This window comes from Sturnira hondurensis, unplaced genomic scaffold, assembly GCF_014824575.4.
Source record: "Sturnira hondurensis isolate 20B ecotype Veracruz unplaced genomic scaffold, ASM1482457v3 Scaffold0022201, whole genome shotgun sequence".
Lineage (NCBI taxonomy): Eukaryota > Metazoa > Chordata > Mammalia > Chiroptera > Phyllostomidae > Sturnira > Sturnira hondurensis.
This window is the reverse complement of record NW_028094832.1, coordinates 3,128,025-3,151,850: the sequence shown is the minus strand read 5'-3', so window position 1 is coordinate 3,151,850 and position 23,826 is coordinate 3,128,025. Positions and strand designations below refer to the sequence as shown.

General features: G+C 39.5%; 1 protein-coding gene across 1 annotated transcript; it reads right to left on the bottom strand.

Moving 5' to 3' along the window:
- Nucleotides 1-7,537: 7,537 nt before the first annotated feature.
- Nucleotides 7,538-23,549, bottom strand: FBXO30 (F-box protein 30). Its single transcript, XM_037034761.1, has 3 exons — nt 23,362-23,549; nt 13,061-15,115; nt 7,538-9,211 (listed from the first exon to the last, which is right to left on the bottom strand). Exons 2-3 carry the CDS (start codon nt 15,098-15,100, stop codon nt 9,008-9,010), a joined length of 2,244 nt encoding a protein of 747 aa, XP_036890656.1. The 5' UTR covers nt 15,101-15,115; nt 23,362-23,549; the 3' UTR covers nt 7,538-9,007.
- Nucleotides 23,550-23,826: the final 277 nt, after the last annotated feature.

Here is a 23,826-nt window from a genome sequence, read left to right as displayed (position 1 = left end):
ATTGGAAAGGGCTTGCACTCTGGGGTGTACTCTCTTGCTGCTCTTCCTACTGCTGTTTAAATAGCCCAGGCTAGCTTTATAGATGATGAGAAACATGGCCTAATCATGCCCATCGCCCCAGCCTGCCAACTATCCAGTGTGTCAGTCAGCCTGTCTTAGGTCACCTAACCTCCAGCTGACCCATCTGCTGACCACAGACGTGTGAGCCAGTCAGGCAGCAATGGGTCAAGTCAGGCCAGATCAGACAAGCCCTGCCAACTCATCATGAGTTCATTAAATTTGGGTCAAGTCACAGAGCTTTGGAGTGGCATGTTAGGCAGCCAAAGCTAGCTGAAACAGCCTTAAAAATTACTCAGTCGTGTTTGTTGTTAGTTAGCAGACACCTACTGAATGCCGTCTGCGTGCTGGGCCTTCTTCTAGGCATGGGATCCAAAGCCAAGTAAGACACGGTTTGACCCAAGAGGGGCCCCCAACCTAATAAAAATGTCCAGACACCCGGAAATAGATAATGGCAAAGCAGTGCGATGAATAATGAGAAAAGGTATGATCAGAAATGGGAATATAAACAAGCCTGCCTCATTGGCTTCGAGCGGTCCAGGGGAAACAGGTGACATCAGAATCGGATCCTCACCAATGACCTGAAGTGAACAAGGCAAATAGGTTGGGGAGGGACTTCTAGGCCAAGGGACAAGCCTGTGTGAAGACTCGGACACCGACAGGACAGGAAACGTTCCGGCCTGTAGGCGGACAGAGAGGTGATGATGAAGACACTAGGTTCAAACCGCCTGTTCGGGAAGCAGCCCAAACTGCTGTAGAAATGCCACAAAATGGAGGAAATAAGAAACAACGGACGTGGAAAACCACAACAAACGTGCTCGAGTGTGCATCATCGCAGTTATCCCCTTGCTCCCGCGCTCTCTGCCTTGGAGCCCGCTGCTGTGCACAGAGCGGTCGGAGCGCAGGTCTCCTCTCGCCTGGGCGTGTGTACGCGGACGGTTTACACCACCATCCCGTTCTGCCAGGTTCTTTTAACCAGACCTATTCTTGTTCTAGTTGGAACACCTAGTTTGGCATATATACCCCCAATGATATGACAGGGACAGTTATTTGCAAAGCAACGTAACATTTTTTTCATATTGATTTTAACCAACAATTTTCCAAAGTCAGCTTGCTAGAACAAACACAGTGGAAAATAACTGGTTTAAAATACAGGTATACCCCACTTTTCAAAGTTTCACATCATCCCACTTCACTCTCATATTGTGAAATACCTATAGAGGTACCTGTTTCCGCTAATGAGTAGAATCCGAAGATTCTCGCTTTTGCATCAGCAGTGTCCAGCACTGGCTTCGCAGCCGGCGGGTTACAGAGGCAGCCACACACCGAGCAGGGACCCGGGCCCTTCAGCACCAGGGCCTGTGGCGCTGAGTTGTATCTGTGAGCGTCCGTGCTTTATCTCTGCTGGTTTGTACATCCATCAGCGAGTGTGTCCTCAGGCATCGGAATAGCCGTAAGGGAGCTCGTAAGGGCGTTGTGCTTAGTATAAAACCACACACAATTAGCATTTCCATTATTTTGAACTGAAATGAAAACATTGTGTGCATGGAACTTCCCTGTGTTGAATATTTATACCATTTACACACAGAAACGTCTTGAAATCTGCCCGTTACTGTCACTTCTGCTTAGTACCAAAGTGGTTTCTTTCAGACGGCAATCAGTAGTAGATAAAATGGGAATCTACTGAGTGGATCGGTACTTGTATACAAAGTATAGTGTTCCATTAAGTTCCATTAAGTTGTCTTAAGGAGAAATCGGTGTTTTTAATAAGTGAAACTACACTGTGCATATATTGTTTTCTTGTATGGTCTTTGTTTACCATATCATTCCTGCTTTTCCTGTATGTTAGTCTTATTTTAGGTTTTATGCATTCTGTGGTAGGTTATTTTTTTGGCATGGGGATGCTAATTTTTCTACGTAAATTAATAGTAATTGCTTCTTTGCTTTACACCATTTCAGCTTGCAAGTTTTCACAAGAACACTCTACTTTTGAATAGTGGGAGGAACCTGTAATTTCCGCTTTCCCAAGGTCATAGAAGTAAAGGTTGAGTGCATTCAAGTAAAAGATTATTTGTGGTCATGTGTATTCGACTTTACTAAAGAACATATCTTTAAGGAGTTCAGGGAAGACTTATGGGAAGGACCATTTCAAGTGAATCTCTGCCTAGAGCATCTCCTTCTCTGGAACTTGTCCATCTGTCCCTGTGTGTGGCACAGTTACCAGAGATAGAGTAGAAAGGGGAGAAGGAGGGGTAGGGAACAGGAAGGGAAGTAGTAATTCCTGCATAACTTTAGGCATGTCATAACCAACCTTCCAGAACCAAGCCTACACAGTGCCAGGCATGGGCTCCATAAATGGTTGTCGCATGAATACCCTAACAGACTAAGCTTGGATTTCTCCAAATTTAAAATAAAAAAATACATGATCACCGAAGCACCTACCCAAGATTGAAATGTTTTTTCCCACAAGACAATACAAAAGAATACATAATGTATACATTACTTCAATTTATTCAGTCTCATCTATCACATCATTGTATTTTCTCTTCAAAAGGAAAACAAGTATAAAACTATAAAAAATAATCCTGAAAATTATATAATTTTTTCAAAGCATGATTTTAAATGTGGACCTTTAAACTGAGATATGCCACAAGGAATCATAAGAAAACATAAAAGATGAAACGTGAACGTTGATACTGAAGCCAATTACTGTCACAGTTGTACAATTCGGTGACATTTATTACATTCATGATGCTGTGCAATCAACAGTATCTTGTTCCAGTACATTTTCATCACCAAAAGGAAACCAGTACCCATTAAGTAATCACTTCCCCAGCCCCTAGCAACCATGAATCTGATTTGTCTCCGGGGGTTTGTCTACTTGGATATTTCCCATAAATAGAATCATACAACATGTGGCCTCTTGTGTCTAGCATCTTTCATTTAGTAGTTTTTCAAGAAAAGCCATTTACTTTCGCATTTGAGAAGGAAACAATGTAAATCATGAAAAGATACAACAACATCTGAGGTAAAAGAGTCAGTGCGATTACACTTTAGAATAGAACTCAAGTTTCCAGGACTGACTGGCGCTTGAACACTGATCAAATGAGCAATCCACTCGTACCGTTTTAAATGTAGCACAAAAATACTCAGAGCTTATGTCCTCCAAGTTATTAATTGTTCAAAGCAATTTATTTTCATAGGTCAGAGCTTTCACCACAAGCCAATTGGAATGTTGTAGGGAATCAATACTATTCCCCACTTTATTTCAAATTTCTTTCTAACACAGGTAACAATCTTTTAAAGTTATGAATTGACATAAAGCCATCCAGTTGACAGTTAAATATTAACTCGGTAATTCTACTCTGGACCAGATGTAGGACCTATTATGTTTTCCATTTCTATGGTTTGATTTCTTTTAACCAAAGAATATGGTTAAACCTGAAAGGTATTTCAATTATTCAATACTACACATTTTTGAGTTGACATACTTAAAAAGAAGTTGAACAAGTTACTTAATCAAATATAAACGTATTAACTAAAACTACTTATCATAGGCTGATGAGCAAAACAAGTTTTTTAAAACTATGTAGTTAATTTAGGATTTTTGATCACCTGGTCAGAAAATTGAAGTTATATGATAAAAAAGCAATAATGGCAATTAATACGGAAAGGAGGATTTCAATGAAAAAAGCATTTAGGAGGACAGCAAACGGCAGGGTCTCCTTTTCTCAACTTCAATCTTCTGCGCAGTAAGAAGTTACTGCTTCTGTTCTCACATGAAACCACTGAATGAAACAATGTCACTTTAATTGGACGGGGCATAAAAATCTAACTCTAGGCCGCTCCCCTGCCAACACGCGTATCAACCTATTTACCTGTTTGAGGATATTGTCTGAGAAAAAAATATAATAACATATCAGAAAAAGGTAAAAAGTTAAACTTGATGAATTTGCTTTTACTGGGAAAGGGTAATTTGACCTAATGATTTGGTCAGTCTTAAGGAGTTCAACAGAAATGCAGTTTTGTTACTTTTAAACACCTATGCTATTACCACCACTAGAACTAACTATGTATTGAAGAATCACTTCCTATCGTAGTATTTGCATGCAAATGGGCTAATAAATTACTTGGAGGAGTGCTCAAGATTTTATTGGTGTTAATGAAAAGGAAACGTATTTCTATTGTTTTTTCAGTTTACTTTAGAAATGCTTTTTTTCACAGTAAATAGAGACTTCTGTCCAGCAAGTCAAAAAGATAAAAAGTATATAAAATAGAAATATCAATGTTTTAACATATTTCTATAAAGCATTTCATGAATAACCCCTGTAACCCATTTCTTTGTAGTTCATTAAATAATGAAAAGTCACTCACCATATAACACATTATCGGAACATCATTCTGGATACAAAATATCAGTTTTTGATTTAAAAAAAGCACCTCCACATGTATCTCCATTATATATCTCAAGATGTATTAAAACCTACTTGTCCAAGTAATGGGGATTATACATGCAAATAAATATACATATAAACAATGGATTTATAGAATTTTACTACTCACAGATGCAGTAAAATACTTCCAAAAATTCAGCAAAAGACTGCAGTTTTTGCAAAGAATTTTGAGAATATATCATGCTTAATTCCTATTTTTCTTTCTAGTATGACCCAAAATTCCTTCCGAAATGCTTATTAGGAATCAAATATTCTAGGCAACATTTTCTGAAGTAGTTTTCTTATATCCAAAGCCCTTCCCTTCCTGTATTTGTAAAGTAGAAAAGTAAACCAGGTTGGGACACATTTCTTTCAAACCCCTCGCACACTCTGCAGTGCCTAAACTTGGAGAACTTCAGTTTTATCGTCCATAAAATGGAAACTTGAAAGGATATCTTTCAAACTTACTTAGATCTTTTAAATCGAAGAAAATAACTCCATACAAGGTGACTGTGAGAAGCCGTCCTTCCTCTTCCCTTATTTAGAAAGTTGACATCTCTGGAGTTGGCCTCTGCTTACACATCGCAAATGTTTTTGTTTGAAATCAGATTTAGCTCCAATCCTAACAAAACCGGTACTGAATTACTTTAAACACAATGAACAAGTCACTGATGAGCTGATTTTCTCTACCAGAATAACTCATGCTCTCTTTCTAGGCCTTACAAACATGTTAAGTAAAATTACTTAGAACAGTATTTAGCTAACCAGCCAAACGCATTCTTTCCATCCAAGACTGGGTCCAGCTTATTGAAAAAATGAGGGCCAACTGTTTTCTTCCTACTACGATTCTAAACGGCCACCACTGCAGGCCCAGTCTTACCACCTGCCAATGTGGCGTGTCACGCGTGAAACAAACACATCTTTTTACTGTTTGCATAGCTGTCCTTAGAAAAATTTTAAAATGAATAAGCCTCATGTCTTCTCAAGTTGAAATGCAAAACGTAAATGTGTTTTGCTTCCAAATGCCAAACATCACATTCAAGTCACCAGAGGTAAAAATCTGTTATCAATATAGTAGTAAAACTACTCTGTCTTCAAGGAATATGGAGGTTTTATTGAAAACCCCATTATTGTCAATGTTCCTAAGACCCCAACAGCCAACGTTAAGGAATGGTGACTAATAGCAACAATATTGATGGAGTATGTAACACAGTGTCAAAGACCAAAAAAGATTCTATGCTACTGCTAAACCAACAGCTCAACCTTTAGAATCTCTTAATAGGGTTGAGAGGATTCCTGCAAATAGTATTGGTCTACTTCTACCCTCTTTACTTACCCTAGAAATCTAATACGTTCACGTCACTTGCGACCACCAAATGAGAGGAAGAACACGAACTAGGCTAATGTAAGTGCTAATGAACTGTAAGGTGCACTACAATTTATCTTGAACAGAAGAAACACTTATAATAACATTACATTAAAATACTAGTAAATGATGGTTTTTTAAAAATGTCCAGCAACCACGGTACCAATGTAGTTTGTCATATGGCTATAATATCAACACAATATATATCACTTAACTATGAATTAACTCACAACTTGGGGTTATACATATATGTACATACACACGGTTACTCACTCCAATAACACATCATCCAGAACAGACGGCATGCCCCAGTCTTTCCCGTAATTCAGCAATTCGCAACCAGTGTGCGGCAAGAATGTTTCAAACACGCAGTACCTGACTATTTAGGCAGGAACACGGACCTTTTCCCTTAGATTGTCCAATTTTTAAAAGTGACGGCAGCCAGGTATGAATGGATCAAAATTACACCTATCTTTTTGTCAGATGGGCAAAAAATATATATTTTGGTGTGCTGCAGGATTTTACTAACTAGTTTCTATGTGCCATGAGATGAAAAAGGTTGAAAATCGCTGCTCTAAGTTCTCACACTTTACTGTGAATTGTAATGACGAGAAGGCCTTTGTTAAAACAGATTGCTGGCTCCCACCCCAGAGTTTCAGAGGGAGGGAGGGAGGGAGGGAGGGAAAAAGGGGGAGGGAGGGAGGGAAAGGAGAACTAAAATAACAGGTCATTCTGGGAAAGGAGGCAGCAGATAAAAGTGATTTCAGATGATTTCCCTCCATCCTGATACTTGCCATTTATCTTGATGGTCAGCAAGCACTACCAAAACAACAAAGACTTCTCAAACGTCAATTTACTTGGATGACACACAATCTTTTCATGCTTAAAAGGCTAGATAACTTGTTCCCATTACAAACTTTAGAAAAATAATATTGCTATAAACTCTTTAGCCTTTCCAATACCCCTAGGTGGGACTACTTCAAGAAGACACTGAGGAAACACAGAGAGTTAACTAATGAATTTTCCATATTAAAAGAGAAGTTTAATGCTCACCAATAAAACATGGGTGAGTAATAATCAACAAGCAACTCCTATTAACATGCAGAAATCCACTCTACAGAAACAGTATGACTGTGTTTGGAATTTGTCAAACAAGTATTAAAGTTTTATTCAAATAAAAGTTTTTCTTTTTAAGTTACTGAGCCATATAAAGGGAAATATTAATTTTATTAGAATTTGAACAAATGTTGCACAAAGAAAACATTTTTAACAAAGTATGGTGGCACAACAAACAAACAAACAAAAAAAAAACAGCCAAAGGTGTGGAAAAGAAATATAAGGTGGAAAAAATGTTAAATATCTCATGATCCAAATACAGAAACAAGAAGCCTAAACTTAAAATCCAAGGACTTTAAAAAGCGCACCCATAAAACAAAAAGTTGATGTTTGTGCTATCCTAACCAGACACATTCTTCAGCAAAACTTTAAAAGGCAGAGCTGTATTTTACAATATTTGTTGTCTTATTTCTGACTTTTTCACAGAAACAGAGTCTGGTTATGCCATTCAGTGGCAGTTGAAAAAGAAATTCTATGCACTGAGAAATAAGTAAATATTCTTCTAATTAAAATGATAGGTGAGGCCAAACAACTGGTCAGTCTTTAGTGCTATATTTTTCAACTGTAGTAAGGCCTTGATTCAACCAAAACAAGTCTTAAATAGTTCAGAATTCTTTTCTAACGCCCAAGGAATGCCTCTGCCCAGCCGGATTGCCATATATGGGAACCAGGAACCCAGTAACAATGGAGCACTCTCATGGACAAATGTAGGAAGAAAATACACAGAAGAGTTTTGGTATTTTATAACAAGGTAACTTGTCACCACTTCAGACTACCAAATGCCAGAAGTCACTTAAAACAAATTATGTAAATACGTGTCCATCTTTGCAATTTACTTCTAAATATTGATATATTCATTTTTTCAGTTGATCACATGAAGTTAATAATATTAATCAACTTGAAAATTAAAATAGTTCAAGGAATAGGTCTTTGAATATTTTCCTGTTATACCTTGATCTTTACACAAAGATGTGACTCCTACTCTTTTGACAGAGAAATCTATGAAAATTACCTGGAACTCTTTTAAGGAGATTGTCAACCACGACAAGCTTCTGCATTTCATGATTGTCATCTTACGGAGACACCAAATTTCACATTTTTAAATGTCTTACAACAACTTAACTGATTTTTATAAACATCAAAAAGCAAAAATTTTAAATGTTTATTAAAAAGTTAAGGCCTTTGCATTCTGAATATCTGAAATTTATTTACACAATATGCCCAATTCCAACTTAAAATGAGGTATATTTTCTTCTTTTCTTATATCAAGTACCTAGCAAATAATACCATGAAGAGCTTCAAATTAAAATCAATAAACTGGCTTTTTGCCTGTTTGCTTTGCTTTAACCTGTCATGGAACACACTGCCACGTGTCTTTGGATGTGGTGTCTAACACAGGAAAGTGACATAAGGACCACTCTCTGAATGAGAGCTGTAAAACCTAAGGTGAGAACTTCTTTGTAAATTCCTTCTAAAACACGGTAAATGGCATTACCAAATAGTCATGACTTCAAATACGATGTGAGTGTACATCAGAGATCATCTACATATCAACTGTGTAAGGGGAGCACTAGGAGACAAAATCTTGACAATGACCTTAAGCAACTGAACTTTTAAATCTGAAAAACGTATGCGGCAAGAAAGTGAATAAAAGTTTTGCTTTTTGAATGTATGGGTTGTAGCCCACAGAAAACATGAGGAAATATGTTTGGTCAGGATCTTGTTAGTTTAAGAAGCAAAAAAAAAAAAAAAAAAAAGAACCAAAATATGCACACCATTAAAAATACTAATTCTGAAAATCATGTAGCAAAAAATTAAGTCACCCTGTCCAAGTTTCAAAAATTTCACACACCTCAAACATTAAGGCAACTTTTTCCCCACTAAACAGTACTTTATAAAAATATATGTCACTTCAAAACATTATATACATAGTGAAAATAACTTTAGCTAGTTGTAGTATTTAATACATTAATAAAGCGCCGCATATTACAAAGAAGTTATACCAGGTGCCTGCAGGGATGTGGAGTCACAGTTTTTAAAGCACAGGTTTCAAAACAGAGCGAAGTGAACGCCCCTCCTTCGTGAGTTCCCGGGTCACACACATACACGGCAACGGGATGGCTTCCTCCCGCTTCTCTACAACATTGTAGCTGCACTTCTTCAGGTGGTCGGCCATGCTCAGGATGTCGGCAAATTTCCACTCGTTAACTGAACAAAATGCAGTGCTGAATCGCCATACCTAAAAGAAAACTGTACTTCAGATTTAAACAAGTCAATTAACAAGTATCAAAACACACTTCTTGCTCTAACTACACACATTTCTACTGTTAGAGAAACATGCATTGTAAACTTTCAAGTGGTTAGCTACAAAACTGAAAATTAGTGAATCCATTCAGCTACAAACCTGTTTATCAAATATTTATAAGATAAATCATTTCTATGACATTATGACTTCAATAAGTGTAATATAATAAAAAATAAAAGACAAAACCCAATATTAAAAATCACATCCAACCTGGCTTAATAAGCAATTTTTAGAAAATGATAACCTCATGAATTCAGAAATACTTCCTAAAAATAATACATATGGCACACTATTCTTTCCTTCTATACAACTGCTAGAGTTATCTGTAGTCTGGAGAGATAGGCAATGCAGTATTATCTTTTATCTTCACCCCTATTATACTATATAGAGCATACTTCAAAATACTACAGAATGCTGTGCCTCGGTACCTTAACTTTCCATTCTTTATATACTAATGGGACTTAGTAATAATAAACACAGGTGCTTTAATTTGTTCAAAACGTTTCTGAAAATTTACATAGAAAGAACTCAGGTAAATGAATTTTATTTTACTCCTTATCGTTGTAAAATGCATTTCTGGGCAAATACTCACTTGCTATCCCTGTTCACGTGCCTGCTGGGAAAAACAGGGGCTAATTCCCTTTCTGGCCCCTCAGCAGCTCCAAGCCCTGAAGCACTGTCATCACATTAGTCTGGCAGTGACTGCTGTGGCCCCCCACATCTTTACAATTCAAAATATAAAGCTACCTGGACACAGGCAACAAGCATGAGTGGAGCAGCACAGACCTAGGTAACAGGATGAACGGGACAAGACAAGGCTAAGCAGGCTAGCTAAGCTCATCACAGGCAATGTCTACTCAGAGAGAGGATACAGAGTACACAGTGAGACAGCAGTCCCTCTATGAGGGGGCAGTGGGTTTGGGGGAAGCACTCCGCACTTATTAGAGCTCCTCAGGAAATGACACCAATGACTTCCAGGGTGGCCAGATGCCTTCAAAATCCTGTGTCAACAGAATTACTTTTCAGTCGGCAACAGAAGTCACCACTGTCTAGCACATGGGGTACTAACTTGCTGTACTCCTGAGGGTTTATATCAAGTACCCAAGTGAGTCAGTTGCCAGGAGTCAGTGAAGGTCTAGGGAGTAGCTACCAATAGGAATTGTAGATTACAATGCCCCACACTCATAAAACTATGGGAGGAATTAGGAGCTTTTGTTAAGCGTCAGTAGAACGAGTTAGCTGAAAGATTCAATGGTGGCAGACTGCCTACCTACTTCCACACAGAGAGTCTGGTAGAACAAACTCAGGAAAAAAGGGATGGCTCCTATTTCCTGATGACGAGTTTCTTAGTAATGGGCCAATTTCTCATTCAAGTACTTATGTAGTGCCTGCTATATGGCAGGTGCAATGCTAAGCAATAGATATTTCGGTTCCCAGAGAATCTTACTTCTCAAGGAACTTAGTCCAACGAAGGAAAATGACAATTTACCAGTGAATTTCAAAACAGCATGTTGAGTGCTTTCGCAGGGATACATAAAGTCCAGGTCTTTATAATGGGGCACCAAAAGCACTCAGAACAGTGAACCTCCCTGCACACTCCAGAGGGGGTTCTCAAAGGCTTCCCTTGAGGAAGTTAAGGGCTGAAGAGTAAGCAGGACACAGCAAGAGTATGACGATCGCAAGCTCCAGAGGCAAGTTCCCTAGGTCTGAAGCCATAGAGACTTGGGCAAGTTACTGAAAACTCTCTAAACCTCAATTTCTTCTTCCATAAAATACGGACAGTGGATTAAAGAAATTAACAAAGGTAAAACGTGTATTAGCCCACTGTCGAGCACAGTGTAAATGCTCAGATGTAAGTATTAGAGACAGCATACTCAAAGGCCTTAGGCACCTGCAAGTGAATGAACGTGGCTGCAGTATAACGTGACGAGGAAACTGAAGAGGTAAGGATGGACAAGATTATAAAAAACCTTCAAGGTTTCATTAAGGAACCTGTCTCTATGCCAAGGCAATGGACATTTAAAAAGTTTTTAAGCACTATGGTAAGAACTGTACTTAGGAAAACACTTGTCCTTCTAGTTCTTGTGTAGAGATTATGATGAAGAGGAACGCAACTGGAAACAGAGAGCGGTGGGGAGGAGGCCACTGCAGTGAGACTGAAGAACCAGAGGCGGGACTGAACCAGGGAAGTGGCAGTGGAAACAGTAAAAACAAACTGGAGAAGAATGAGGAAGGGAAACACGGTAACACTTTGTGATTACCAGGATATGGAAATAAAGGGGGGAAGTGGAGTCAATCACAAGTCCCAGAGTCCCAGTTTAGGCAATTTGGTAAAAGATAATGCCACTTTCTGAGATTAAGAGAAAGAGAGAAGTGGAATAGGTTGGACATGCTGAGCTTGATGAAGCTGTGAAATAATTGAGTGCAGATGTACAGGACGTGCTGGTACAATATACAATGGTCTGGAGGGAGCTAAAGTGGCCAGGATATAGATGTGTGAGTAACCCATACTAAAGGTGGCAATTTAAACACCAAGAGTAGGTATGGTCTTCTGCTGGAACAGAACCCTAGAAAACGGCTCATCTCATAGGTCCGTAGTGCTGGGTAAAGACAAAAAGAGGCCAAGAACACACTCAGAATGTTCCAGCCCAAATGGGAGAAAGACACCAAGTCATCTGGAAAATGAAAATACACACAGATACCCACGTTCACGCAGCAAGTATGAAAAGTATGAAACTTTCTGCCACCAGAATTCCTTCTTGGAAAAAGAGGAATCATGAAGTAATCGGTGTGTTCGCTTACTGGTCAGGGCCTTAGGAGAGCAAAGAAGCAGAGACAGAACTCCGACGACTGAGCGATAAGCGCAAGTAAGAGAAAACTGAAGGTGGGTAAAGCAAAATAGCCAAAAACCTGAACCCATCAACTAATGTGAAGTTTACAAAAATTTTCTCCACGTAATAAAGTGCAAAGTTTCATATTATAAATGTTCTGAAATAAAAATACCTACAACCAAAGATATCTGCAATACCTTCTAGTTTCTGGGGGACAGTGCCTCAGACAAAAGCTGGGCAACACGTAGGGTGTCACAGGAGAAAAACGGTGGAGCCAGGGTTTGTTCCCAGGTCTCCCTACAACCCAGCTCAAGCTTCAATATGCAACATCCCCTTTCACTGCACTAAACCCAGAGTCTGCCCCATCCTTATCTCACTCTGACATACTACACACCCGCATCCACCATTTATGTCCACCCTCCCCAAAACTCCACTGGTTACTTCCCAGTAACAATAGTTCCTACTTCTTCTCATCTCTCCCTATTTAAGTTCTATAAAACAACCAAGTCTTAAGAAAGAAACTGCCAAGAATGGAAAGAAAATGCCAAATGTAAACAGTAAAAAACTTCTTGCGTCTCCCATTGTCCTGGGGTAACAATGTTTCAGATGGGGCCCAAGTGGGAAGGTGGTTAACACGGCCACAAACAAATGGCATTGTTACAAAGAATCAAACAGGCACGGAACTGCTCACCTAAACGAAGAGCGGGGCGGGGCCTCTGCCACATGAGATCAGAATCTCGCTGTAGGGTGTCTGCCGTAAAAATGTGATTATGACAATTCTAACTCTCCTACATTTTCAATAATTACCGTTATTCAAAAAAAGTATGTTAGCATAGTGAGTTATGTTTTAAGAATGACCAATATTAAAAATTTAATGCTACTAATTCAGCAACATCACTAAGTGCCTACTATCTGTCAAATAAGGAGATAGTACAGTTAAAATTAAACCAACCTTTTCTTTTATCTGCCATGATGACTTTCCTTCTGGATACCTCCTTTTCCCCCACTGCAGGATGACCATCCCACGAGACTGGAGCAGGCTGCCGCACACATCCCTCATCAGCTTGGACACACAGGAGAGCTGGCACAGGCTGAAGCCGTCGAGGAAGCCGGCGATATGTTGCAGAACCTCGAAGGGAAGACTACTTAGATGGTCACTATGTAATCCCAACACACAGTTTCTAGCAGGCTCTACTAACACTGTAGATACACACGGCTGAACTCCAAATGACCTCAAATGGCGGTCGTGTATGATCTTTGCTCCTTGTGTGGACGGGCAAAATCTACGCTGGGAATAGGTACAACCATAATATGCTAAAGGACACCTCTGTTCCATCCAGCCATTGAGTCCAGCATGAATATCACCGTGCACATTCTTAAAATGTGAAGAAAATTCTCTCCTTCTAAATAACTGTCCACAGACAAATGTAAACATTGAACGTTGCTTGGGCTGGTACCTAGCGACACATTCCAATACTAAATCTAGCCCAAGTGTCTGAAAAGGACTTGGATTTGAAAGCTGTGGGTTGGCATGATCACAAGCTGAAGCTGAGGCGATTTCCCCAACCATTGTATTTGTAGCTAATATTGCAGATGGAAGTGAGAAAGTCTGAGTTCCAAAGTCAATGTGACAAACATCAACCATGCGACTATCAGATATGCCCCTCCCGCCTGGAGAATCTCCTAGACAAAACAGCAACGCTGCTGTGATGAGATCTATTCCTTGGAGACCCATTGGATCTTCTGCAACTTCCAAATCTGATGTATCTACTGCTTTATCTTCTCTTGGTTTAGACCAACACGCATTAGAAAGAAATTTGAATGAAGGAGGTTGACTGAGAGGTAAGACATCCACATTCCTCAAGTCCCCCAAGTCCACTTTTCTCCAGTGCAAGTCTCCTTCATCCTCATCATCTGACATGAGGATATGCTGCACGGTGCCATTAGGCAAAACATCAGATGGTATTACTTCCTTAAGTTGTGCTGCTACTAAAGGTGAACTGGAAGATTTTGAAGTGCCATCTGATACTACACAGTCTCCATTTGTTAAGTTACCTTCTTTTGAATCGGCATGTAAATTCTGATTCTGGTCTACGACCTGTGTACATACATTTTCCAAAGGAAGGCCATTACAAAGAGTCGAAGTGCCATAAGAACTGGTATTCAAGTCGCATAATAAATCACTTGAACCATTTTGTTCAGACTGAGCATCCTGACTTGGGTCATTACGGTCAGTACCACCAGCTGCTCCTATCTCATCCTCAGAAAGACGGTCTTGGTCTTTCAGGTTCCTGTTCTGTAAGCTTTCTCTGGCAGTTTCCTCTTCATTCATTTCATTTGGAGAAGCACAAAGGCTCGCACTTAGCATGCCAATGTCTCTTGTGGCTGTGTTCAGGATATCTAAAGCAGCAGCCAAACTTCTGGTTGTTTCTACAGTAGCTTGATAAAGTGCACCATAAGATTCTTCATCAACAGACACCAAACCATTAGCATGTGGTATCTCTGGAAGAGCTGACTTAACTGATATTTGTTCTCTAGGTTCTGATACTTTATCAGTTGCTTTTGACATCATGGTGGCTACTTTGAGAGATTCTAAGAGCATCCTTTGGTCTTGAAGCGCCAAGGCCATATCCAATTGTGCCACTTCATCCACATCTCTGCTCAGATTTTCATATGACTTCCGGTCTGCGTAACTGACCGGCCAGCGGTTCCACTCCATGGTGCAGCACACCACACTTGCAGGACATGTTTCCAGATGCTCAGCCACTTTGTTACGAGCCATTGTAAACGGACATCCAAAGTCACTATTTAAGCAAGGCACTCGTTCAAATGGACATAAAAGTCGATGCTCATCAGCTTTACAAGAATGGAAGACTGCTCCACAAACCAACGGACAACCAATCAGATCACAGGAAATCCCAGGCTCCGGTCTGGTCATACACCGCCTACTGACACAGTTCACACAGTGCGAATGCTGCGGCTCCTCCTCCATGATGGCCAGTCCGTTCTGGTTGTTAACATGGAAAAAAGATAGTAAGTTGGGCAAAAAATGGTCAATTTTAAAGTCATTTGATAATATAAATCAAATCATGAAGGCGTACTGGCTTATTTTAGAATGAAATATATATAAAGCTTTTTACAAATAATTTATCCATCTAGAAACTTAAGCATTTCAAGTAACAATTCAGCACTTTAACTAAAATGTCATAAAAATTCATTTTTATAAACCAGATAACAATATGTTTAAAAGGCCAAAAGTTACAAAACAAAATACTTAAATTCTAGTACACTACATAGTCGATAATGCCAAAAATGAGTTAATGTATATGTAATGTTCAAATTTCAGAGACTGCTTTAACTTTTATCTTTTTAATTTCAACTAAACTGATTCTGATGCACCCCAAATTCAGAGACCTCATCATATTCCTAAAGGACAATAACCTGAATTTCAAAAATACTTAACTAAACCTTTATTAGAAGTTCCCTTTTTATTCCCTGTATATGTGAACTAAAGATTTCATCTATTGATCTCTCATTCTACATGCCTTAATAAATTCTGCAACAAATCAATAAATAAGCCTTAATTAAAACACACAAAGAATTCACCCAGAAAATACAAGTTCTGACTCCATGTCTATTGGCTATGGACAAATTACATACCTCTCAGGGCCACAGTTTCCATTCATTCATTAAAGTAAATACCTATTGATTGTCTAACAACCACATACTAGACACTGTGCTTGGTATGGCAATATAGATTAGTAAGACACAGTGTCTCCTATCGAGGAACTATGTAGTAAGATGTCAAAGAGTTAGTAAAACTCATGTTGCATTGTTATGTAATCAGTATGACAGAAGTAAAATGTCAATACAAGAATATAATAATCAGTAATGGTAGGGACTAGAGAAGAATTCACAGGAATCTTGAAAGAAGAGAAGTCTTAAGGCAGGGATGGGGAGAAGTTTAGTAAGAAAGGGAGGCATTCAGTGCTGAACTGTGTGCATAAGCAAATGCACAGTTACTTCAATGCATAAGCAAATGCAGAAAAGCAAGAATTGGCAAAACATGTTCAGGGAACTTCAAGTTTCTTAGAGCTGCTGGTTCACAAGGTGAAATTCAAGGTAGCTGTGAGAGATGAGGATGGACAGGAATAAGGCAAATCATGAAGACTATACTATATGGCACTCTAAGGAATTCAGACTTTAATTTGAAGTCACTGAGAATTTTAAACAGAGAAATAGTATGTAGAAAATAACATGAAGGTATTACAGATACCCAATGGTCTTTCCTGCTTTTATCAAATTTTATATAAAAATAAGAGAAAGCATCAGCACAACATACTGATTTAATTCCTGGGTGTTTTTTGTATCTCTTTTTTTTTTCTGTAACATTCAACCTTTTTATTGGCTTGTTCCTAGTAAACATAAAAAAATTAAAAGACTATTTTTATCTTTAAAAACCTAAATAATGAAGCAACATCCCCCAGAAGAAAAACAAAAAATTATCCAAAAAATGCTTTTAATCCCCCCAACACTCTGTAGCCCTCTAATCTGGCTTTTATGTTTCCCACCACTCAGTAAAGCTGCATACCTCGGATGCTCGGTGCTACATCCAAAGGGCATTTTTTCCAGACCCCATCTTCCTTGGGCACTGTATCATTATGTTGACTAATTCCTCCTTTTAAACTATTATTTTTTCTTAGTTTTCTTGATGTCATAGTTCCTGGTTTCCCCCCTACCTCTTAAACTCTTCTAAAATACTACTCTTTTCCAGGGATCCATGTCACTGCTTGCTCATTCTTCTATGCATTCTCTCCCTGGGTGTTCTCAATTTCTCAAAAACTTCAATGAGCACCAATATTCTGAAAACTCATCTGTATCTTCTGCCCAGCTCCCTCTTCCATAACTTCAGATCTCTATAGCTAAGTACTCACACATCTCTCCTGTATAAGGCACAGGCAATTCATCCCAACATTTCCCAAGTTAAACTACACTGTAGTAGATAATAATTTTCTGAATAAGATGCTGATTATTAGTCTATTTAGCCTATTTTCTTCACATCAGTGCATAAAAGATTGCTAGATCTTTGAAATATTTTCCCATAAATTCTATCTTGGTTCCAGGTAGCTAATGTAAACTAATTACTCCCCAAACTGCTATTTCTTTTTCTTAAGTCCAGGTTTGATTTTCTTCAAGCTAAAAACAAAAACAAAAGGTCTATCAATCACTGATAGACCTTTTGTTAAGTAAGTACAAAGTTATGGGTTGATATTGTATTTAATGCTGCTAGGGGTAGGAAGGAGGCATATATTTATCAACAAAACTGTATTTTTTAAACTGCTTAAAAATTAAAAATTATGATTTAAATATGCTTTTTAAGATATTTTATTTACTGGTTTTAGAGAATGAGAGGAAGGAAGAGATAGTAAGAATGAGAGAGAAAGACAGAGAGACATTGATTTGTTGTTCCACTTATTTATGCAGTCACTGGTTGTATGTGCCCTGACCCAGGACCAGTCCCCAAATCTTGGCATATCAGGAAGACTTTCTAACCCATTGACCTACTCGGTCAGGGCTAAATATACTTTTGAATATTTAACATTATAAATTGTATAGGTGATGACAGAACCTATAAATTAAAAAGACACATGCTAAAAGAGACATAATAGAAAAATGACAGCTTAATTACAAGAAACATTTGTATATGAAGCAGAAATTTAAAAAGAAACTTTATTAAGAACTAAGACAAACTTTTCTGAGTGACGAGATTGTGAAAACAGCGATAGCTTTCATTTTGCAACCACACTGAGTTCATCTCACGTACTGAAATAAGCTTGTTACTGAGAGAGAAACCTAAAAATACAAGCAGTTCTGAAAGTGACCACTGCTCTCAGAACTTGCAGGAGCACTTTACGTTATGTACAGATCACATGACCACCGAGAGGGAATGCTGCTCAAAAACCGCACTCAATTCAAAAGCATTAAAAATAACACCTGTTACAAACAACTGAATTAAATGCAAAACAGCAACTCTGAAAGGTAGAGGCAGAAGGCTCTCCAGCTTCAAAATAAACAACTTCCTGCATACTATTCTACTCTGAATAAGAAAAATATCAAAAATGGAAACAAAAACACCTGTAGCAATGAGTCCAAAATATTTACTAGTCATTGAAGTAGACTTAGAGAGAAAGAAAAGAAACACTAATTACGTACCTATTTTGTCCTCCTTTACATATGTCTCCTCACCTAATGTCACAACCCCTGTAACAGCCCACAGGAAACTGAGCTTCAGAAAGACTAAGGACAAGACCTGCCCAAGGCCGTCCACCTAGTGAGTGGCACAGCTAGGACTCAAATCTGTACCTGATCAAAGCACATGGCCAACAGCAGGTATGTTTACTCATAAACTGTTTAAAAAATACACTTCAGTAACTGGCAATGCACTTTTAAGATGTTATTCGAGGAATGGAGATTATACAACTTTGCTTGTAGTTTACTTCAACACGATTGCCCCTGTGGTCGGGAACTGAGACAGATGGTCCTGCCTCCTTTTCGGTCCTTTCTAATTGTGACAGCACATTGCTTTGCGTTGAATATAGCAGTTTTAAATTATTTAATGAATAACTAACTTTCATAATGCTTACTATAAATGTATGGAACAATATAAATTGCACAATTCTCCAAACAGTGGTACAAAGAAGGAATCAAGTTTAATTCTATTTTACTACTAAATACATTAAGAAATAAGAAAATGCACTCGACAATACCCAAAGAATGATCTGGGGATACAAACCTCCACTTCAGAACTGAAAACTTCCAGAGTCATCCTCCTTCTAACCAAGATCACCATTATCCAATACGCCTCACATTACTCCTAAACCCTGGGAAACAAGCTAAAAAACACCAACCCCTGTTCTGTCAGTTAAACAGTGACACAGCAGGCCCAGTAGAAAACAAGTTGCTAAAACTGAGGTTTCAAGTTGAACTTGAGCTTACTTTAAAACTCTTCAATATTAAGAATTTTTTTAACTCTCTAGAAGAAGAATCTTGACATTTCAAACAAATGGAAAAGTTTCATTAGTTGAGAAAATATCTGTGAATGATGAAGTGCTTTACAGTAGATTCAATTTTCCCTAACAGAAATTCTTGACCAACTCATACGCTGTCGCTGACAAGCAATCCATAAATATAGTTTTAAAACATGGCATTTTCCATATGATGAAATTAGGCTTTGTCATTTAAGGCTATTTCTAGACTTGAAGATAGGGCCCTCAAAAAATTGTTTATTTATCCAGATTCATTAAAATATATATGGTGATAAATCAATAAAACATTGCAAATTAGCATGATTTTAAAATATGCTAAACCAAGTCACTCAAAGTACTCACACAGCTTGCTGCCTCAGGTTGTTCATAATGTCCTCTTTTGCCTCTAAGACACACACACACACACACACACACACTCATGCACGCACACACACACCCCTTTCCCTCCCCAACTGCTGCCTCGAGTCTACGTTTCAGCTTAAATGTTACATTTCCCCATACCTAAAAGCAAGTATGAAGCCCGTATCATACTACATGCTCGTTACTGCATTATTCTTTGGTGACACTGGGCACAACTCTAAGTAAATCTTTATCCTGTTGAATGTCTATCTCCGCAAGAAAACTCTACGAGTCATGATGGAGGCAGGACCATCTCTGTCTCCCTCTATTCTGTGTCCTGTGTTCAAAGGTGGTCCTCACCTTAAACAAAAGGATTATAATAAAAGAAATAACCAAATAATCAAATGGATTCCAAAACAAAATGAGATTCTTAATTTCGTGGCAAACTACATACTTCACAAAAAGATACAATCTTACAGGTCTAGTATCAGACAATGAAACTGAATCAAAATTCTTTCATTGTACCGGCTATAAAAAGTCAACAGAGATCAAACACTGTTTGAGCACCTAGGTCATGTGTCCCAGGCATTAGAGATGAAGATAAGTTATTCGTCAAAAAAGCAAACCAAAGGAGAAAAAAAATTAAAAAATGTTAATTCCACTCTTCCACTTTTTTAAATCTTAGAAAGTAATAGTAATAAAAGGCACAGAAGGAAACATTTACCTGTATACTGTTCCACAATTTTAATTCCCTAACCAACCATCAGTCTGGTTACTGGCTACTGAGTACAGAGGCCTCAGAAGCAAAAAGGAAAGCGGGGTGAAGTGTCTGCACGTGTGCAGGTGCTGAGTAGGCACAGAGTGAGGAAGAGAAGCTCTAGAAAGAAAGTGGTATCAGCCTACTGCTTAATGGTATAATTAATATGGTAGGAGATGGAACAGAACAAAAAATATTGCTTCACTGTAAGGCTGACATTGAACTAGACTTGTTCAATCAGTTAACCACTACAAGTCAGTCTACAACTAAAATTTCAACTTTAGCAATGAGTTACGAGCTCCTCCGTAAGCCTCGTCCTTCTTGAACAGTCAAAGGCGCAGCTGCACAGCACACACAATCACTTGCTGCCTTATTTGTGATCCATCATCTACACTCAGTTTTAAAGACTCCAATAAATCTACAACCTCGGTTGGACACCCTATTTCCCTGATTTATAAAAGGGGTGGGGGTAACTAGACATGATTGAAAATCCACTATCAAAACTTGCAACTCAAGGCACAAGCGTCCCTGATGAGTCCGAAATAGCTAAACGGGTCACATTGTATACATTCTCTCATGAAATTTCAGTTCTGACTTCTTTTTATTTATAGTATCATGACCTAGTTATATGCAAATTTTTCAAGTGTTAGCCTTCCAATTATGATATAATCAAAACTTACATTTTTCGATTCTAAATATAGTCATGAGTAGCTTCCAAAGTGAAAGTCCTAATTACTTGCCATGTTCTCCACTAAGAAAATGAAATTATTAAAAACTGACATCAGAAATTAAAGTAAAAAGCATTAAATATTTAATACTGAGACCAGAATCTATTTAATACTCAGATAAAAATAATCCTCCCAAATAGTGGAACTCAGCTAATTACAGTGGGCAGCGTGGCAGAGGGGAATGGGCTCCAAAGGAATGTCAACTTTGTGACCTTGCAGCAATTACTGTGAAAACTACACTGAACTCTACAAAGGCTGCTTACTATTAATGTGCATGACCAGTAAGGTACAAACATGTTTTCCTCAGAAAACAGATGTACTTCCCTTTACACAACCATTTATCTACACAAAGCTTTATGTATAAATGTATTTTAAATCAGGTCATTTACACTTATAAAGCTTTTTAAAAACAATCATATGAGGAACTAACTAATGCTAACATTACCTGCTCTAAAAAAAGACACACCCTTTTTGTAAAGGATTTTCACAGAATGACTTTTAATCCATGCATGCTCGTCCATGCTAAACTACCCAGCTACCCACAATGTGAAAACCACTAGTAGAAGGCCAGTGGCACCTGGCCTTCTCAATTTCATCAAACTGAATTTGAAATTAAATGGTGTTTTATATAGCTTTTTGAGTGAAGACCCTACCATCTTATGTTAAGGAATTCTATGAATACAATGTCATTTTAGAGCATGTACTATTCCTTTAATGAAACAGGCAGTCTTAGGAACTCAGTTAAAAAATTTACACCCAAACCATGCAGAGTAGCATAGGATCTATCCCAGGAAAAGTCACATTTTAGTAACATACTGTATCAAACAGTAAACACACATTAACAATGCCTATTTTAATGACCTTAAAGTACCTCTCTAACAATATACATTATCTCAAAATATGTATGATTGCTCTTTAATAGTATATTTTATTAGGGCATTTTGTATGTTAAGAATGTCTTCAGTACTAGACATGGAGAAATATTGAAATTAAATACCTAGTACACTTGGAATGCATGCAACTTTCCCTATATAGGAAACTTCAACTCTCTAATAACACTCACAAAACTCCACCCACTAACATTTCCTGAATCACAAAAAAAGCTATGTCACTGCATTAAAGTACCGAATAAAAACAAACTGGCATCTCAAAAAGTTAGCAAAACACCACCTAATCCCCAAACTTCTGTAGTAAGAAACAATGACTAAGCATAAATTATAGTGATTCAGCGAAAATCTCATATTGAAAAAACTGAACCCTGAGAAAAACCCTAAACGTGCATCTTATCCTACCTTCCCTATTCCTTTTGCCGTGTCAACAACTGGACTGCTTTGGAAAACCTTGACAAATACGAGCAAAGACCAAATCTGTTCATATAAATTACTAGGTCTCTGAAAGACACAGCACAGCATTGAAATGTGGCAAACAAAAATTCAAGTTTGGAAAGATGGGGGTTTTGCATTTACAGAGTTTTAAATTAATCTACTCTGCTATCAGAATGCCCATAAATAACTTCATCTTGGATCAGAGTCAACAAAGTAATTACGGAATAAAAGGTCAATTCCTTCCCAAGCATCTTTTATCTCAAACTTAGGACATGGCTCAGAAAGAAAAACAAGACAGGGGCAGAGAGGAGCGGAGTACTAGAACCATGGTAAAACAACACACTGTCCCACCAGTCTCCATGCTCCCAAATACACACGCTAAAAACATACTCAAAGGAGATTGCTTTGAATTCGCCGTGCGCTCTTTGGCCTCATTCCAAGCAATGTACTTGCATGGGACAGGACACAGATAACTTTGGAATGGTCATACCCCTTCGAACTATGAAATCAGTTAGTTTCCCTTTAATAAGGACTGAGGCTAAGAAAGACTAAGAGCTTCTCACTTCCATGAATGGAAAAGTTACCAACTTCACACATCCCGTGGAGACAGTTGAAGATGCCTCCCAGTCTGACTTTAACCTGTTTGTTCCCCCAAAGAAGCCAGGTTTCTAACAGAAGGAAGGAAGGAGAAGCCGGGTTTTCGAGGTTCTTGGGGTTTCCCAAGTTTTCTTCACCCCTCCCCAACACATAAACAGGCAAGTCAGGGTGACTCGGGGGTCGCTCCCCGGGGTCTGGGTCGCCATTTGCAGACAGTCTCTGCGGCTGGCCCGCCAGGAGGATCCCCGCGGACCCCACGCCGCGGACGCCCACTCGGCGCCGGGACAGCGCCGGGGACCGACGGGTCGGCGCAGGGCGGTGTTCACTCCGCCTCAGGCCCGGCCGCCGAGCCCACGGCTGCCTCCGACCTGGCCGCGGGCCTCGCACCGCCCTGCCGCCGCCTCCATCTCCGGAGCAGCGCCGGCCGCGCTCGTCTCCCCTACCGGCCTCCCGACACTCACCGGCCGGCGCTACCGAACCGCGCGGCCCAGGCCCTGGCTGCCCTGGCCGCCGTACCCCGCTGCTCCGCGCTGTCCCAGAGCCGCTCCGCGCCCCACACCCCCGGGCGGCCCGCCTCCTTCTTGCCTGTCTGCCCCGCCGGGGAGCCGCCTTTTCTCTTCTCTCCTTCTCCTCCTCCTCCTCCTCCTCCTCCAGTAACTCGGCCTCCCCCTCCGGCAGCCGCCCCCCTCCGGCGCCCCGCCCAACTCCGCTGCGCCCCGCCCACCTGGCCTGACTTGGCCTGGGAGGCGGTGGCCGCGGCAGCAGCCGCAAGCCTGGCGGAAGCGCGCACGTTGAGCCCGGCGGGGACGCGCTCGCTGAGCCTTCGGGAACGCGCACGCCGAAGTCGGCGGGGGCGCGCACGCTTCCCTCTGGCTCTGTAACCGACGTGTCTTGGGAGTTGGTGTGGAGATCCCTGTGCTGGTAGA